This window comes from Cololabis saira, chromosome 23 (assembly GCF_033807715.1).
Source record: "Cololabis saira isolate AMF1-May2022 chromosome 23, fColSai1.1, whole genome shotgun sequence".
NCBI classification, from domain to species: domain Eukaryota; kingdom Metazoa; phylum Chordata; class Actinopteri; order Beloniformes; family Belonidae; genus Cololabis; species Cololabis saira.
Genome location: NC_084609.1, coordinates 14,269,601 through 14,289,955, shown reverse-complemented (window position 1 = coordinate 14,289,955; position 20,355 = coordinate 14,269,601). Strand labels below are relative to the sequence as shown.

The 20,355-nt window shown below is 39.0% G+C and overlaps 1 protein-coding gene across 4 annotated transcripts in view; it reads left to right on the top strand.

Moving 5' to 3' along the window:
* The window catches only part of sfmbt2 (Scm like with four mbt domains 2), a 62,416-nt gene that overhangs the window by 26,990 nt on the left and 15,071 nt on the right, over positions 1 to 20,355 (top strand). For all 4 annotated transcript variants that reach the window (XM_061714327.1, XM_061714324.1, XM_061714325.1 and 1 more), the window contains 9 exons: positions 9,600 to 9,688; positions 10,614 to 10,863; positions 11,235 to 11,332; positions 12,802 to 12,903; positions 16,016 to 16,246; positions 17,819 to 17,945; positions 18,080 to 18,193; positions 18,281 to 18,323; positions 19,371 to 19,438. In XM_061714327.1, the coding sequence (XP_061570311.1) occupies positions 9,600 to 9,688; positions 10,614 to 10,863; positions 11,235 to 11,332; positions 12,802 to 12,903; positions 16,016 to 16,246; positions 17,819 to 17,945; positions 18,080 to 18,193; positions 18,281 to 18,323; positions 19,371 to 19,438 (1,122 nt within the window). The remainder of the gene's footprint in view (positions 1 to 9,599; positions 9,689 to 10,613; positions 10,864 to 11,234; positions 11,333 to 12,801; positions 12,904 to 16,015; positions 16,247 to 17,818; positions 17,946 to 18,079; positions 18,194 to 18,280; positions 18,324 to 19,370; positions 19,439 to 20,355) is intronic.

Below are 20,355 nucleotides of genomic sequence, written 5' to 3'. Positions count from 1 at the left end.
GTTTGACTTTAAATGAAAAGCACTCTAATAACCCGTCACCCATATTACTCATCGTCAATATGGAAACTGAAAAACCTCACAAGCCAGCAGACAGACAAATATCATGTAAAACAAGCTGAAGGACTCAGACAGCTCCAGTGTGGGTCATATTTCACCAACTCCTTTAGGTGTTGCCTCTAAATTTGCATAAACTCCCAAAGGCTGAGAGTTTAAAGGGGTTCACTTATGCTTGCCTTTCTGTTTAATTCAATTTTTATGAACAATACAATATTTTCTCATGAATGGAGAGCAGACTAAAAGATAGATGTCATCACAGCTGCACACACACACACACACACACATCTTTGCTTTATGTACCCTATTCCTGTGGGCCTCTTTCACACTTGCCGCAAACATATCGCCAAGGTTAATGGTATTTACTCAAGTTGCTTATTATATCCCCTGCTCTTTCATCAATAAAGTGTCTGAAACTGTCCAGCCAAACACAAAAACAATATATCTCTCTATATACACACAAATTGCTCCTTGTGGCATTTCACATGCTACAGTGATTACACTCGCGGCCTATTTGGAAGTGTGTCAACTGAGATTTAACTAGGTTTGAACTGGCTTGGCTTTCTACCTTTTGTGCATTCATTGCTGCTCATCTCCGTGCTAGACTGCTACTACTGAGTCAGAATTTAATTTCATTAACTAAACACTGCTGTGTTTATGACCAAAAGTAAGAGGCTGATTTTTTTCCTCTTTAACGAACACTTATTATTCAAAGAAACGCTTTGAAATGAGTGGGAGGCACTGCTGTTCATAGGTAAGGTTCAAATGTCCTGTATAAACATATATATGTATGTCTATGTGTATATATGTGTTGTTTTTTATGTTAAAGCTGGTTGGAGACGTTAGGCAGTTGCTTCTCTGAGAGGGGGGCTTGTTGTGGGATAATATGCTGGTTTAGGGGAGGAGGAGGAGCAGGAGGAGGAGGAGGAGGAGGAGGAGGGTACGTCCTTTGAGGATCTCCTCTGCTGAGGTTAATTATGCACTTATTGTTATGTGAAAGTCAAGGTCTCACCTTGTTGTATCTGCCCTCTTTGAGACAGAAATGGAGAAAGATGAATAATTATTGATTTAAATAGAGTATAATGAGAGCGCAGAAAGCGGGAGGAGGTAAGACGGAGAGGTGTTGAAGGAGGTGTAAGTGTGCATGCTTTAGCTTCTGCAGCTTCAGCTGAGCTCTAAACAGCTTCATGACTAATCTGGACAGGATCTGTAAAAATAGTTTTTCTATTTCTGCACACTCAAGATCAACACTGCAGCCTGTGTGTGTATGTATGTGTGTGTGTGTGTGTGCAAACAACCAACAGCAGTGTCAATGACAGAAAATAGTCACACAGGAAAAAAACACTGTTATTAAACAAGCATACACGGAGCATCTGATCCACTGAACTGATCCCTGTTCGCGTTGCTGTCACAGTAAATCTGCTCTTCCCGTGTTGGCACATTGATTTATTTGCCAGAAAATTACACAATTGTTGATTTGAATCAGGCAGGACCTCTGGGGTTCCTAGCCATGAAAGGATTTATTGATTTGGTCTTCCGAGTTAATTATGTATTTAAAAATCCAGAGTCTCTGTGGAGCTACCTGTCAGTCATGTTGCTGTTTTTGTAAACTCAAATATCTAATCTAAAAAGGAATTGCAGAAACAAACCATCAACCCTGTAAGAAAGAATGGAAACCATAAAACTTGCAGGATCAAAAACAAAGGGAGAAAATGAGATGGAAGTATACGAAGAAAAATATCTCAAATTGTAGAGAGATGCTTTCAAAACACATATTGGTGCATATCCTGTCAAGAAGACAGATTTGTGCATGTGGAATAGGAACTTTCACAACAATGTCTGCCCTTACAAACTGAATTAAATAATACTTTGGTAATTTTACCAAAGGGAAATTAGGCTTTTATATTGTTGTTGTTGAAATTCTATTATTGGTGACTTCTTCTCTTCAAATTGACTTTTTCTGAGCATTACTTAGATTTGGAAAATGTTCTGTTATCAGCTGCTCCCTAAAATAAACAGCTTCTCTATTGCCATGGTTACTCATCATAATAGATGAGTGCCAGATTTACCGAAATCCTTTAAGCAGTGAGATATTCAAACCAGCGTAGAAAAATCTTTTTTTTTTTTTGTTTAAAAAAAAAAAAAAAAAGATATCAACCTCAAATCTGTGCTTGGAAACTTACTCCTGATTATAATTGTCCGAGTCAAACAGTGGTTTGAAAACGGCAGAATAAAATAAAAACAAAAAAAGTCATATTGTCAGCACTATTCAAATGCCCTTGTTCAAGTTTTTCTGCTATTATTTTAGGGAATTGAGTGAAGCTGTTAATGTTTAAGTAGCATCTTTTGACCTTAATATTCCCAAACACTAAATCTTTGCAAACTTTTCTTTAATGATCAGTAGGTTTTAGTATGCGATTTATCTGTTCCTCACAACAGGGGCAGTGCTTGAAGGTATATATAGTACTTATCTGAAACTTAATTTAAAAGTAGCAAGAAAAAAAAAAAAAAAAAAGATACTTAGTTGTTGACAGTTATCTGTTTTGTGCACTTTCAAGGTCTTCCCCTTTCCCTTAGTTCACAGGCTAGTTATTTTTTCAAATCCTGGATGAAATTATGATGATTTTATTTGTTTCTGTGTATTTTTAGTGAACCAAGACTGGAAATTTTGACAAAACTAAATGTGTCTGTCACACTGCATGTATTTATTTAGTTCTGACTATGGGTGAGCAGAAAAAAATTATATCTGAAGAAATGTATCTCAGAGCTATTTCTTTAACATTTTGATCACTGATGTTAAATTGTCCCAGCTAAAAACTGGTTCCTTCTTTTCAAAGAAAAAAGACTTCCACAGAAGAGCAAAATAAGATCAAGTGTACAAATAAAGATGATTACAGAACTTCATTTGCTAATGGAAAAAAAAAGAGGAAGTCTCCTATTTTCAAGATATGGTAACAGACTTGTGGTCTGTGACATTATTCTGGGCCTCATCTATGTTGGCCCCTCTAACCATTATCATATTTCATTTATATTTAATATAATCTGTGGATGTGGAAGTCATAGTTGAGAGTAAAGCACACAGCAGCTTTCCTTTTGCCTTGTCAAAAGTCAAGGGGGAAGTAGCCATGTATTCATAGACTTATGTTTTTATAGGTATCTGTTTTTTTGGAAACGGAGTAGCTCCCACTTGTGCCTTTTAGAAACGATGCAGGTTTAAGAAACATTTGCATTGGTTTGCCTTAATTTGGCAGACCGAGAGGTTACGTCTCTGTCTTACATTGTAAATACGAGCTCTCTTGAAGGGCATTCAAATTGATAATCGTAGTTGTGCAATGAATGAAAATATGAACTTTAAGACTGGTAAAAAAGTTCACATGGTGGCAGCCCTATGACTAAATGCTGAGAAAGCTTTAAATCAGCTGAAGAGGGGTTTTTCTTTGAATCAGCGCTCTCAAAATTTGAGTTCAGGCTAAGTTCTGTTCACTTGGTGAAAGTACTTTGCTCCAGTCCAAGAGCAGCTTTTGCCATTGAATGATATCCAATCTCTTTTCTCTCTCCAGGAGAACAAGACCCTAATATTCTCTCTGATATTCACAATAGTCCAAGTACCACTGGCTTTGAGGATTAAAACAGAAGTGAGAATTAGAGATGTACATGCAGGAGGAAGAGAGTTCATGAACTCTTCATCTATGCAGATGATATTTTATCAGTGGTAGTTGATCCTCTACCTATATTCCATGAATGTATTGATTCACGCTCTAATTTCTCAGAATATATAAAATAAAGTGACACAATCAGAGAGCATCCCAATCTTAAGGGCATGTTGTTCCATCAATATCACTTTATTTCATTCCACATGGGTACCTTCAGGCATGAAATACTAATTTAAAAGAAATAACACACCTGAATACATAACCACTCGCCAGTAAAATAAATCTGGCAAAAATTAAGAAAATTGAAAGTCGTGCTTTAGGGAGGAGTCTAATGTGATATTAGAAAATGATTTGCAGCTCCGCACGCGGTTAGACGAGTGAGCACTGGAGGAGAACTGGTACAGCAGCTTCTCAGCCCCTTTACGCCCCTTGACGTTCTCTCATGTGGGCCCAGGACTGATGGACACTCTCCAAACCCGGTACTAGAGAAATTAAAATTGGTCTGGAGAGAAGGATATGTGGACCGTCTCATTCAAGACGACCACATTCCTCCGAATGGAACAACCCAGAAAAACATCTGTACATTGGAAACGATGGCTTAAAAATGGGGGTTCGTATGATAAGTTACTTAATACTTAGATGGAAGATGTATATCTTTTCTTCATCCAGTGTAGAACTATGAGTAGGAGAGTAAAAGTTTTACACTCATAAATTAGAGACTGGGTCACTACAGGCCAGTTTAATGAAGACAGAAATCCATTGACTGAATTTCTTAAATTATCCACTACGACACAAACCTCACTCTAGTTCTTTAATAGGTTACAAAAATATATAGAAACTTCTGAGGATCATCTGACAAACACCTGGGATATGAATTAAATCAGGAGGAATGGTTAAAAATGCTGCTGACTACTTTAGGAAGGCCAAATGAATATTCACTTATTTATATAAAGTAGTATATAGAGGTCACTATACTCCCTCTGAACTCCATAGACTAGGCCTCGTGGATAATAACTTATGTTATCAGACAGAGACAGGAGAAATGGTGGGGCATAAAGACCCCTAAATCACCTCAGCTGTGTCCATTAGATGATGGAACAGAATTAACAAATCTATCAAAATATGAGCTTGCAGCGATAAATGATGGGGTGGTCAGTGTCATCAGAGTGATCTCCAGATAACGGAAGATTGCCTGCCCTCCAGAGTTTAAAAAATGGCTTTTATGTTGGAGACAGTGTCGTATGAGCAAATGTTAGCTCGAATCAATAATGAAAGGGAAGGCTTTAAGAGGCCTTGCCACAGCGTCCGGATTTACAGCTGTAACCGAGCAGGTTCATCAAAACGACATACTGTAAATATGCCACTGTGGTTGCTTATTTTATTGCCTTTTTAGTTATTATTTTAATTATTGTAGGATTTTGAGCATAATGTGACTCAATAGTTCGGTCTGTGCTGTGTGTAATTCAGTAGTTTAATGACAAAAAAGAAGTCAAATCCCTTCTTAATTTAATGCATGTGACTGGCCAGTCACATTTTCATCACAGTGAAAAGTGGAGTAATCATCATCCCTCAGGCCAAATTTCATTGTTGCTCAAGAAATAAGCTAACGTGCATGAGTTCGCTCTGCCAAAAGGAGTGCACCAACTTAACTGAACTGCTCATGAGCAACCTTTCCAAAGCAGTGAACTACCGTACTTAAAATACTGCAGCACCAAAATATACTGGATCTGTGTTGGACTAATCATATGCCTATTTTTCTTTCTTTTTTTTTTACCTCCTAGTAATGTAAACTTTTTTTTTTTTCAACCTAAATTAACTATTGCAAATGCAAATAGCACAAATAAGCTCCTGGTAAACATGCGTACATCCTCAAAGTGTGGCACATTTTCTTTGTTTTCACAATATGTAAATGTACAATCTGGTCACCGTCAGAAAAGCAGATAAAACAACGCAATGTTGTTGCAACTTGAACACCATTTTCAGTATCAGCAGTGCCTCACTGTGATTATCTTCCACTACAGCTTGATGCTCGGTGCTGCAGGGAATACCAGTTCTCACAGCATGTTGCAGTCATTCTGCAACCGTGACTCATTTGGCAACATTTCACTGGCTCCAACAAGTTTCTGTTGGTGGAGGGTTTTTGCATAGGTCATCTAGCAGGTAAAACATGAGCACCTTGTTCGAATTCCTTTTGAATGTCAGATCTTTATTTTGGAAAATGAGGGGGAGGATTACACTTAAGAGGAAATATAGAGTGAAAAAGCTTTAAAAAAACCAACAAAAAACAGATATTATGTAATAGTGTTGCACAGTGGGAAACAGGAAGCCCATGAAACCCACATGTCCACACGTAAGTTTACTGGAACTTGGCTTTTTTGCATGGCTCCGTAGCTCTGCAGTGCATGCAGTGAAAAGGTCTGTTTATGTTGTTGTGGTCACAGTGAAGGGATTCACCTCCCATGTGGGGATGAAGCATTTATCCTCACAAGTTATTTATGGTCAAATATATCGCAACAGTTACTTTTCGGTGACGGTTATCCACATACAGCACGCCAAAGTACGAATCCTGTATAAAACTTTCCTTATGATTATAAATAACCCTTTTTTTCCTTGGCTGACGCCAAATAGTTGATGTGTGAAATGTGTGTTTTTTTGGGAGGGGGGGGGGTTCCATTCCTGTCCAAAAGTCAACCTAAGTGCATACTTTATGTGTATGGAGAAGTGAAGTAGTAAATGAGTTGGAATCTATGGTGGAATTTCGATCTGATTCAACTTAACTAAATGGAAAATATGGCATCTATGTCAGTTCTACGTGGAAGTGTCTGTCTGGTTTTGTTTATAGTCTAGTATCATGGATCTTTTATAAGTCAGAGTTCACAATTAGTTTACTCTGTCAATGTTTAAGACTCTCCTTTTTCTTATTTAAGATTGGTTGAAAGCTCTTGATGGATTTTAAATATTTGTATTACCTCCCCATTGAGACAGCATGGCAGTTTACTGAAACAGGTCACCTGTGGAGGAAAGCTCAAAACGATTCAAACAGATAGTGAGGAGGAAGCAAAGTTAAGCAGCAGCCTGATAACTCTTGAAGTACTGAATTTAAGGACAAAGTACAGGGTGCGTACACGTAGTAAACCTGCAGGTCTCCTAATATCACGTGACCATTCAAGAACATTTGCATACGCGTGCCGGTGTAAACAGGAAGCACAGGGTCGGGTTCTTTTAAATTGTGACGGATCCATGAGAGGGGTGTGGCGAATCACAGAGGGACACAGTACCTGATAAGATCCAATCAGGAGCTGACTGTAGCTGCCAGCGTCATCACAAAGGTCTCCTTTTGTTTTCCTTGTCAACATGTCTAATGCGGAGCCTTAAAGGAGTTTTCCAAAAGATCAATTTTTATGTGAAGTGTCAACACTGTCCCTCAGACACGCAGACTCTGCTTGAATGGCGTTTCCAGTCAAAGTGGTACATCAAAATCAAATAAAATCCATCCAAGATAACAAATCTGAAATCAATTCAGCCACCGTGAAGATTAAGTTAAATACTATATACTGAGAGATCTTTCTGTTTTTTAGCCCACCTGAAGTGGGCCCAACCGTTTTGTTATTCTGCAAACTCCTGCAGCCTCAAAAATGGTTCAACTCTTTTTCAATATAAAGCTACTTAAAAAAAAAAAAAAGATTAAAATAGAACTGAACTGAAAACACTGTAAAGCTCTCGAGTTATTGCTTTCGCTTACTTCTATATCAACACTGTTAAAAAGCTCATTTATAACAGGTCTAGACAAAGGTGCAATTCTTCAAAACTGCTGTAGGTTTTTTTTAATTTTTGTTTCATTTTTGCATTTATTTGTTATAGAGGCATTAATGAACATTATGAGCCTGATTTACTAAAGGTTTGCGTGCGTAAAAACGTGTGCAAACTTGACATCACCTGCAAACCAAAGAGGACTGCATCTCTCAAATGAGCAAAATAGCACACGCTGTTCATTTAGTACTTTTGCCCTGATGAATAATCAATATGGGGCGTACCCGCCAGAAAGCGCTAAATACTGGGAGGGGAAAATGCAAATAGGTTCATTTACCACACGCAATGAGATTTACCAAGCCTGAAAGTTATTGCGGGGATTGTGATTGCGTCTGTATTTAATACGTTCGAAAGGAAGGTGCTAATCTGCCCAGCATTACGCACCGATGGCTGCTGTTATTGTGGCAAGGAGGCGACATCGCCAAAATCAAAGAATACGCAGAGAGAGTCTTTATTCTGCTGCATGCTATTTTAAAAATGGTTGCACAAGTTTTATTAAAGGCCACTTTTTCTTTAGTTCTTCGCCTTATATCTTGCCACCTTCTTTTAACTCATCTGCCGTTCTTTTTGTCTTACCAACTGCATTTATTCTATCGCAGATTTTCTCCCATATTGCGTTTCTTTTGGTAATGTTTAAATTTCTTTGCTGTAGTTCATGAATGTGTTTATTTGCCTCTTCCACTAATATCTCTAACTCCAACTCGTCAAATTTCATTTTGCGCTTGCGACTATCCTGCTTTCCATCCAGACTCTCCATGGCGCAAACCGTAAGACATGCAACACCTCATTTAAATACTGCGGTTTGCACCTGTTATCAATTGCGCAAGCATTCTTAGTTGATCACCCGCAAAACACACAACAACAGCACGTGCAAACTTTTTCAGTGCACATGCAATTTAGTACTCTTTATTTAGGATCTTAGTAAATCAGGCCCTATGTACATTAATGAACATTTAAAAAATGTAAATGCACCCAATTGTAGCCAAAAGGCTAATTTCCATTGGCAGTCCCCCTGCCAGAAGGAACAAAGCAGGTCTGATAGGACATAAAAATGCTGCATCTGCTCTGGAGTCTAGTTTAAAACTTCCTTTCTTTTCAGAACCTGACAAACAGGCAACTGAGGGTTTGTGTTGACATTTCCTCTATTCCATGATTTGCCTCTTATTTCATATCCTCCAAAAGTGTCTATAATTAAGATTTAAAAGCACAGTTAATGCTACACCGTAAAATTCAGTGGAAAGTTCAGTTCTGATGCTATTTTACTGCCACGTCATAATTAATATTATATTCCATAAGTCATCTGTAACATTTTTCTTAGTTCCTGGGCTCTGATCCCCTTATTTGTGTCCTGATCGTTTTTTTAATACCACTCTGTATCTGACATTTTCAGTCCTGCCTCTCGCTGCTTGCGGTCTTGAACGTGAATTTGCAGCAGCGTGACCTGAGCTCATACTGTACAGTCATTCTGAATTTATGATCCATTTACAACTTGCAGTGGAAATTAAAAGTAACCTAGTAACCTTTTGATGTGTGAAATGCTGAAAGACTGTTGTTTCTGTTCCCACTTCCCTATTGAGTTACTGGTCACTTAAGCATAACACAATTTAAAAAAAAATAAAATAAAAATAAAAAAAAGGTATTTGTGTTCAGATTTATAGCAGTTCCTCTGTATGTGTGAACAATTTCATTTACAGGTGGATACTTCTGCAAAACCCTGCCAGATACTGTATATATTACGTTACCTTCCTTTTGCTCATAAAAGTCCCCCAAAAAATCTTGATCTCAGACATTAAAGAGGATCAGACTATTTTTCTGTTATGTTGATTAAGCCATTTAAAGATAAGAGGTCTTCCAGTAAAAATTATACAAATCTGCCGTTTTTAATAGTAAAAGTAATTCAAGCATTGGTGAAAGCAGTTGTTTTCTAGTTTATGCTTGCACTTGCTCATGCTTTCAGTTCCCTGATGACTCCATTTAACTTTTCTCTGTCGTGTTTTATGATTTTATTCCAGGCTCACGCTGCACTCTGAAGGTCTCTGCATACTTCTGATTGTGAGCTCTGTGTTTTTGTGTCTTTTCCAGCTATTAAAGAGAAACACAAGGACTGGAGAGATTTCCTCATTCATGACCTGACAGGGTCCAGGACGGCGCCAGCCAACCTGTTGGAGGGGGTGAGTGTGCATCCAAATTAGAAAAAAAAAGAAAAAGAATCAGCTCACATAAGAATTCCTATTTTTTCTTTATAAAGCCTGCTTATTTGTCCTTGGTTATCATGTTTTCAAACAAATGAAAAATACCTTGAGCTGTCATACAACAATACAGCCTGCTGCATTGTAACTGCGCAGATTTGCCTGTTTATTTTCAATAAAAGTGCATTTGTTTGCTATACGGACAGATTATGATGTAAGGCATCTTGGCACGGACATTGAAAAACAGGGTGTAGTTTATTTTACTCTCTTACTTTATCTGTATTATGTCCACAGTTTGGACACAATTGACCAACATGACCAATATAAATTGTCCTTTAAAAAAAAGTTTACACAGACAAAAGAACAGACACTTTTCTCTGACTGTTTTTAATATAGAAAGCATGACAGATTACTTCTTCATTTTATTGGGATTATGACATGAGTTCTGCATTAACAGCTGCAGAGGTAAATTTGAGTCACTATGGCAGCGTCCGCCAGTCGATGGCATCCCCCGCACTAACGTCACTGGGAGTGTAGGAAAACATCACTGCCAGTGACGTTAAAATACTTTGAAATTAAGTTCAAACACGTAAGAAACTTAATGAGCATTTACTGGTTTAGTTAGAGATTTCCTCTTTTAAATACTGAAAAAACATTAATACAGTGTCCAACTTTATCTTGTGACATTTATGTGTATTGTCTAACTGTCTGGGTTCCTGCATGTTCTAACTTGAATTGAACCAGGAAAAACTGTTGTTTTCAGGCTTCGTCATCAACTTCCTGTTCTCTCACGGCTGTTTTTGTAGATGTAACTCAAACAATGTGGTGGCAGTTTTAAGTTGAAACAATTCACCAATGAGTTGATCTGATTGCAGAATAACAAAGCTTTTCCACATCTCGTCCTTAGCCTCTGCGCGGGAAGAACACAGTGGATCTGATTGTTGAGGGTTCAGTTCTGGAGCTTCAGGATGTTTCCGACCCCTTCCTGTACTGGCCTGTCAGGGTCATACGGAATGTTGGGGGCCGGCTCCGTTTGCGCCACGCCGGCCTCCCTGAAGACAACGGGGCCCAGGACACCTGGTTGTTCTACCTGGATGTGAGGCTGCGGCCCCTCGGCTGGGCCCTGGAAAACCACCTTGCCTTAGAACCACCAACAGGTAAAAAATCAAATCCCTTTCCATATTTTCAGCTTTAAACGTGGAAACTACTCTCTTACATACATTACAGTGTGCAACAAAAAATGAAAATTATACTGTTTTTTTTACTTGTTTGGTATTTGAAATGTTAGCTTTTCAGGATTACAACAAATTGAGTCGTTTCATTACACTTAAGATGAGCATTTAAGATTTTTAGATTAAAATCAGAGGTTTTAGTCTAAAATAACAGGAAAAAAGTGTAATGAAAATAAATTTGGTCAGTTAACGTTGTAAAAAGAGGAATTTTCATTAGTTATTTATTTTATTCTTTATCCATAAAAAAAATCTCTACCTGATTGTCAAATAGTAACTTTTGATATGTGTTCTCTCAGAGCTCAGGTCTGTGAAGAGCGCTGCCGAGTGGCAGAAGGCCCTGGAGGACGCTCAACTGGAGGGACAGAAGAGCCCGCTGCCGCTCGAAGTGTTCAAGGTGACTCACCACAACTCCAATTTTCATGCCTTTCTTTTACCTTGAAACTTGGTGCACCCATTTCTTTTGTCTATTCTGTTATTTACGGGTTATTGAAATGATTTCTTCCAACCTGAGGGTGACGGATCAATCGCCAGCTCCATCACATTCTTAAGTGTCCGTGGACAAGGCACTGAGCGCCATAATCCGCTTCGCTGCCACTGAAAGTGCCGGTCCAAAACCCAGATTAAATAAAAAAAACCATTCTTACATTATAAAGGAAGGTGCCAAATCAATATGCAAATGATATGACATGATAATCTGCTGTGGCGACACCTACAAAGGCAAAAGTACATCTCTGTAAATATATGGAAACATCATTGGGAGTTCCCTTTAAAAATCCTGCTACAGTACCTGGTATGAACGTCTTGAAGAAAAAGACACATTTAATTAAGAATGCAACTATAGTCAGACTCAATGAATGATGTTCAGATAGTATTTTTTTATTTATTAAACTTTTCATCTAATACACTTAGCACTGACTAAAAGACTCAACAAGAAATAAGAACAATTAAGTCTTTTCCCCCCAAATTTAAGAAAATTCTGCAGAAAATGAAAACATCTTAGTCTTAATAAACTATAATTATATTACTGTATACATATACAGGTATACCTGTTATATATAACAGGTTTACTAAAGATCACTGAAATAAACTTTTATTGCCATAGCATTTTATTTTTTTTGGTATCTCAGGGCTGCACAGCTAATATTCCTATCTTAAATTGTACTTTTATGGAGTTTACTTTTACGTAACAGTTCTACCATCTACGCCTTCACATCAGCATATAATCTGGAGGCGGTTTCTATTTTTAAATTTACTGTTTTGAATAACTAAAAAGAGTTTGAGTTGGACTCTTAATCGTTGCTAAAATGTGACTGGAGGTGGTCATACTCTGATTATGTGGCGCTTTCATGGTTTCCTTCACAAGACCAGTAAAACAGATCTAAGGAATTTGACAGACAAATAGAAAATGCAACAAGGACAATAAAATAATAGTTAAAAAAAACTGACTAAGACATTCAATAAAAATGTAGGGACAGCAGCTGGAGAATTAGAAAGAAAATTGCTAGTTTTCAATCAGAGAAAGAAAATTATTATTTACTCTACGCTGGTAAAAAAGGCCTTTTGTGGTACAATATCAAAAAGTCTTTGTCCTACAGGAAGACAAATGTTTTGGTTTCATGTCAGTTTGGTATGAATATAGACAGACCTGTAAAGACAGAAACTTTATCAATCTCCGGCCCAATTTAAAAGATAAATGCCTACAAGAGCATTCGTCTGGCTTAATGATCACCAACAGAATCACTGAGTGCTTCCTTTATTGCACGCACACTCAGCGTGGTTTGCGTGACCTACATGGTTTTACACACGTGCGCATAATCAAAAGTGGAGCACGTTCATCTAACACTCTTGTCTTTACTGTGTCAGGACCACGTAGACCTGCCTAAGCACTCCTTCAAGACGGGTATGAAGCTAGAGATGGTTTCTCTGTGGGAGCAGCTCCAGATCTGCCCCGTCTCGGTCACCAAGGTGCGTCACATTGAAACACAGAAAACAAGGTGTTATCTCCAGTAAAACCACACGAGTATTAGGCCGGCTCCTCCCCAGAGCATTCTTCAGCTACCATCGATATGAGGGAAATGGATTTCCACGATGGCTATACAGACGGGGTGGCCTTGTTCCTCATGTGTTTGGATTCCAGTGAAAGGAATTCACTTGAACGTCTCAGGGATTTTCTGTATCACATGCATCCCAGAAATGCATACCGCTTCTTTTTTCCTCAACTTTTTTTTTCTAAATCTGGGATCTAAAGTACTGGTCAAAATTATTTGCACCACAAAACTGTAAGCACCTATTATAATGTCTTGGAAAAATCTAATTAAATTCCCAGCATAATCAAAAATAATGCTTTAAGTTGATGGACACTAATGAAAGACTTTAATACGGTGAGATAAACGCCAACAACCAGGAACTTCTTCCATCTGTCAGCTGTTAGTGTATGTCACTGCTTCGTGGCTTGCAGAAATCAAAGTTAAAATCTTTTCAAATGTCTGCGTTTTTTGCACGTATGTAACGAGTGATTATCATGCTGAGAGCCTCCAGACCTTTCACCTCAGACCTAATTAGACTGCGACAGTGGTTTCATCTTCTGATTTCATCACACTTTTGAAACATCTAATGCTTGCAGAAGCATCTCCACGGTGTGAGATCCATCGTGGACTCTGAGGAAGATGCTTTTTTTCCTTTTTTTTTTTTTTTTTAAATCATCCCCCTCCTTATTTGGGCTTTCCTTTGTCACCCATAAACAAACTACATTCCTCAGGAGCTTTACTTTGGAACGTTATCCCAGAATGATTTTTGCTTATCTCTGTAAGTTTTGCAAACATTAGTCATGCCTCTTTGTGGCTTTCTTTCAATAGTCGTGTCCTTGGCCTTATCTCATGAAGCCTTGCTTGGATCAGTGTGCAGTGAGCTTTTTGGTGCAGGCTGCAACCAGCACTGCAGACTGATCCAGTTCAGCCTCAAGTGCAACAGATTTCTTGTTTTGTTTTTTTAATATTATTATTATTATTATTTATTTATTTTTCCACCACAACTCTCGCAATGGTGAAATATGCCTCTCACTGAGTTTCTTCTTTGCAAAAGCCCCTAGAAACAGTTTTTTAACTGTTGTAATAGTAATTTCAACATTTTTTAAGTGTCATATTTATAGATGACAGCATTTTCACATAACTCAAAAACTCAACTCAAAAACAATGTAAGCAAATATCGACCCTTTATTCAGTAAAACATTGTTTAACAGTTTCAGGCGCGAAAACTGAAAATAAATACAGGAGTAATATTTATTTGGCTTGAGCAACTGATTTAATGTCATGAGGGAGGCCAATTGAATTTGAATTTTCTATTTCATGACACAAAATCCTTTTATTGTCGTTTAACCCTTTAAAACCTGACATTTGAAATAATACAAAGAATATCCCTTTTTTTAAGTGCTTATTGTACATTGAAAATAAAAACACCCCCAGTTTTGTCTTGAACAGTTTATTTTATATATATATATATATATATATATATATATGTATATATATATATGTGTATATATATATATATGTGTGTGTATGTGTATATATATATATATATATATATATATGTGTATGTGTATATATATATATATTCTGGGTGACAGAAGTATATCCAGGCTGAAAGCTGCGTAAAAAGACCGTAATCAAAAGTTACTTCTAACAATCTATAAATGCACAAAGTCATAATTTAATTAATAAAACATGAACTCAGGTGACGCCTGTTTGTCAAGACAGATTGGTCCTACAAGTATCAAAATTTACTTTCCAATGTTATGTTATATTTCCTAAAGTTAACTTCAAAGTATTCACACACAGTCTTACTTCAGTATAAACTTGAAATGTCAGAACAGTGAATGACGACACTCCACAATCAAATCAAATCAAATCAAACTTTATTTGTAAAGCACCTTTCATACAAAAAATGTAACACAAAGTGCTTTCCATAAAACATAAACATAAAATGTATTAATGCCCCTCTGCGGCGCTGAGGTTCTCCGGGAGGCTGTTCCACAATCGGGGACCATAAAAACTGAATGCCGCCTCCCTGTGTGTCCTGGTTCTAACTTTTGGTATGGTTAAAAGGCCAGCACCGGAGGACCTCAGGGTCCGTGAGGGTCTATAGGGTAAAAGTAGTGCAGACAAATAAGAAGGCCCAAGACCATTAAGACACTTAAAAACTAGTAAAAGAACCTTAAAATCAACCCTGAAGCGCACGGGGAGCCAATGCAGCGATTTTAAAACAGGTGTAATCTCCCGCCCTCTGGTCCTCTTCAGCACGCGTGCGGCTGAGTTCTGTAATAATTGTAGATTGTACATGTTCTTTTTGGGAAGACCAGAGAGCAGGGCGTTACAATAATCTAAACGACATGAGATAAAAGCATGCATCAGCACCTCCGTACTAGCCTGAGAGAGAAACGGGCGGACTCTGGCTATGTTCTTAAGATGGTAAAAACCGATCTTTGTTATGTTTTTAATATGTGGAATAAAAGTGAGCTCAGAGTCAAAAATCACGCCCAGATTTTTAACTGATTTTGAGGGTTTAAAATCCTGTAACTTTGGTAAAAGTTTCTCTCTCTGGCCTTCAGGACCGATGAGTAAAATCTCTGTTTTGCCCTGGTTGAGCTGTAGGAAGTTTGCTGCCATCCATGACTTGATGTCTAAAATACAGTTAAAAAGGGCATCAATTGGCCCAGTGTCATCAGGAGACACGGCGATGTACAGTTGCGTATAGTCAGCGTAACTATGGAAGCTGATGCCGTGTCTCCTGATGACATCCCCAAGGGGCAGCATGTACAGATTAAAAAGAGTTGGACCTAAAATTGACCCTTGGGGAACCCCACACCTTATCTTATAGATTCCTGAGGAACATGTATCCATACTTACGAAGAAACTACGATCAGTGAGGTAGGACGTGAACCATTTAAGAACAGTACCAGAGAGGCCGACCAGGTGCTTCAGTTATTCAATATGTTACTATTCTGTTCTTGTACGAATGTTTCTCGACGTTACTTAGAGTCCTTTGAATGACATTTAACTTCATGTTTCCGGTTCCTCATCAGGTCTACGATGAGGTCTACTTCCAGGTCACTCTGGACGATCTCTCCGCTGATGCCAAGCCGCGGTCGGTTGTGTGTCACGCCGGCTCGATAGGCATCCTGCCCGTCCAGTGGTGTCTGAAGAACGGCATGGCTCAGGAGAGGCCTCGCGGCTACGAAGGCCATGACTTCGACTGGGCCGACTACCTGAAGCAGAGCGGGGCTGAAGCCGCTCCTGAAGCCTGCTTTCCTGATGTGAGAATCTCTTTGCTTTAACTGTTTTGTGTAAATTGAGACGAGCAATGATTTACCTGTGCTTTTCTTGACTGGCTGTGCCCTATCCTGATAACTTTGATAATTTCCAAAAAGCAACATTTAAACACTGTTTGAGTTACCAAAGCAAGGATGCTCACTTAGTAGCTAAAGACACAAGCTTTAACAATAGTCCACCGGATGCCTTTAAAGTTGGTCAGTGGGGAAAAACAGGATTTGTTAACAGAAAATCTGTCAGGACCAACCCAAGACTCAAAACCGTTTTAGTTTGACATGTGTTCAATTCTTAAGAGGCACTGTACAGGTCACAGCATCAAATAAATAAACACACTGCTGTTCAAACTTTCCTCAACCACATAAGCACATTGAATATTCATGACACAACAAAGGCAGCGCGCACTGGAAGCAGCGCACTTCTTGAAGGTCTGACATGAATTAAACAGCTGGTCAGATGTAGGGCAGTGTGAGTACACTGACATCCTCAAAGAAGTGCCAAAGCAGCAAATATACAGTAGGTTCCCCTGGTCCCTGACATTAACTTTGTATCTGAGAGAAAACAAAATGCTGACTTTAGTGAAGGGCTTTATATCCTGGCATCTAAAAGCACAACTAACTAAGTCATCCCATATGATCAACTTAATCGCTGCTGAATATTGTGAGTCAGATTGGGGATCATTATCCTAATCCAAAAGATAATCTTTTTGCTAAATTGCCAAGTAATGTTGGGCATTACAAACATGAACCAGAAATGATTTTAATCCATTAAGACCAGGAGCCAGATTTGTGGGCCTTTTTTATATTTCAATTTATGAGATCAAATTAACCATATAATTTACTTTTGGAGATTATTGAAGTATTATTAAAATGTGCTGATGTCTGCTGTGTAACACAACGGGTAAACACAATAGTCTGCACATGGTTTTGTTTTAATACATAGTTTCTTCAGATGTTGAGAAATAAAGATTTTGGTGGATTCATACAATTCTGTTTAATTATTAGAGCCCGAGCACTGACAGTACGAAGGCCCTATTGTATCTGTAGGAATTTTTTTTATTATTATTATTTTTTAAAGAAAACCCCTTCATGTTTTCAGATGCAGTTTCCAAACGAGGCATAGTTTTACGAGTTTAAGGGAAAAAATTATCACCAACAAGTCACAAAACTGTCTATCTGTCCATAAAATCTGCGCAGTCTGTCCGTGAAGCAAGATGGAGCTTTTTAAGACGTAATAAAACTGAAAACAGCTTCTTTTAATTCCCCGAGGGGGAAATGCATCATAATAAATGTTATACATAATTAAATCTTTTGCAACTACATTCTTTACAACAGATTCACTATTTATTGTGTTAAAAACCCATTACTTCTGTATCTTTATGGAATGAAGAATATTTTTAACATTTTTGGGTTTTCAAATCTGGACTTTAACTTATCCCAGGTTAGATCTTTGTCCTGATTATAAAAAAACTAAAAGACATCTCACTCTGTCCTCCCCTTTTTCTCGTGCGTGCGTGCGTGCGTGCATGCGTGCGTGCGTTCGTGCGTGTGTGTGTGTAGACATGGCAGAACCGAGGCTTTGCCAAGGACATGTGGCTGGAGGCGGTGAATCCTCACCAGCCGGCGGAGGTGTGTGTGGCTCAGATCACGCAGGTCAGAGGACGCCTGCTGTGGCTCCGACTGGAAGGTACTGGCCCTTGAGCACGAGTGTATTAGGGGTCAATGGACTCCTGCTGTGTTTCCGACTGAAAATAAAACAAGAAAACAGTGTGTGGGTGTGTGACGGTTCCCTCCCCCTCTCTGTTGTCTACCTGTCTGCAGGTGTGGCAAAGCCCCTGTCAGAGTGCATTGTGGACGTGGAGTCCATGGATATCTTCCCTGTGGGCTGGTGTGAAGCCAACACGTACCCTCTCACCACTCCGCTCAAACCCGTCTGTACGTACACACACACAAGTACAGTACGCTATAAGTATGTAATATACAGCCGAGTGTTTAATCCAGATGTCTGACTTCTATCTGCAGGCCAGAAGCAGAAGAAGATAGCAGTTGTCCAGCCAGAAAAACAGTAAGAAACATACGTTGCTGACTGTTCATACTAACAGATAACCGGTAAAAGACTCAATTTTGAGAAAGTGTCATCCCATCTGCCATTGCTGATTTGAGTAACCTGTGCAGAAGAAAGCAGATTGTCTCCAAATTAGCTTTTGGGGTCATGTTAAAATGTTTTTATCTGTCATGTTGTGAATGTCTCTTGTTAAAGATGCCACCAACCGTGAAAACAAAAATACCCATGGGACAATAATGAAAGACACTGAAATATGTTTTCCAATGTAGGACTTTGTTTACTGTACAAACATCAAAATTAATCTATCAAGAAAATTACAGTTCATTACAGACGAGGTGGGTGAAACAGAGTGGCAGTTCATATTGAAGCGGTTAGCTGGAAGTGCCGCCTGCAAGAAGAATGTTACTCTAAATTATTATTTACACTTGAAAAACATTCAATGTAAGCATCAGTAAGAGTGTTGACACACACCGCAACTGATATATCACCTAACTGCAGCTGTCATCTCTTTCGTTTCTGTGTCCGGGTGTGTCGTTTCATTCTTGTCATTTTGTCATTTTGTTTTCTGCCCTTTTATCTGGGAGCCACAAAAATTCACCCTCAAGGCTTTTCCCTCGCTTGCTCCCTCCTTCCCTCTTGTCCTTCCCGACTTCTCTGTCACTCAAAGCCATTAATTGAAACAGTAGTTGTTTTTAAGCAGAAATTGCTTTTCACAAGCACAAATTGATTTTTTTTTTTTTTTTTTTTTGACAAATGACGCTTTGGCCCATTTAGTGCCGAGCTCGTCCTCAGGGGTACGAGGGGGAATATTGGTCAGCGAGACCAACTATGAGGTCTTTGTCGGCCCCCGTCATCCAACCACTAACTTGTTTTTATCAATACACCAACTTACTGCTGCGTAACACTCATGCAACTAAATCTGACTGGATTGATAACCTGTCCGAACTAGTGTTTGTTTTTTCTGGTTTCTCTATCGTTTCTGCTTTGATTAAATCAGTTAATAACTTTATTGATTATTCTGAGTGGATTGTTGGCGTTTTCCCGCAGGTTGGCTCCGTTCCAGCCGGCTGAAACCGCTCCTGTGAACAACTGCCAGCCTCTTCCCGTGGATCCAGGTAATCAGAGCAGTTGTAGTCAATCAGTACGTGCACATGCAGCGATTCAAACTGGTTGGAGATCATTTGCACACATCGTACTGACTTTTAAACTGCATGTGAACACCTTAAGTCAGTCAAGTAATCTGATCAGACTGGATTTCTCAACCCGCTTGCAGCACCTAGATAAGCCAGTCGCAACCGCCTTGTTAATTCCATGTGTACGGAGACATGGATATTACAGTCTGCGCATGCTCGAGAATTTCCCCCGGGTGGGGTTTTCCCCCGGGGGAGGGGATTCACCTGGAAGTGAAAGGAGACGACGCAGGACGCAACGCTGCTCAGTAGTAGCTCCCTGGGGTGTCGTGTGACTGCTTCAGGGGTGTCGTCAAAATATTTCCTATTCTGACATTTCATATATAAATACTGTATTTTCGCGACCATACGGGCGTAGCCTCAGTCTTGTGTCATATTTCTGTATTTAAAACACACACGGCGCACCGACCGAAACGGCACACACACAAGAACACACAAGCACAGGAGTGTGCGTATTTAAAAATACAGCGGGAGCAAAACTTTGTTTGATTGTAGGCTACTTTATTTCAGTTTTTACATTAATCAAACCCATTAAGTCTCATCCTCTGTTTCTGCATTAAAGAGCTCCGCTAAATCAGCTGTGCCAGTCCGAATTCCTCGCTGTCAGAGTCACGTTCCGTGCCGTGCGGTGCCTCGGAAATGCACGCTTTTGCAAAAGCTCGCAAAATAATCCCAGCAGACACGTTAGCCCACGCATCAACAATCAATCTGCAAACTGTGGCATAAAAAAAACAAAATACGCCGTACCCTACGCCGTAGGCTGCGTCTATTTAACGCGGACCTAATGCCGCGTTCCATTTATCCTCGGAAGTGGGGATTTCCCAGTCCCCAGTCGGAATTTT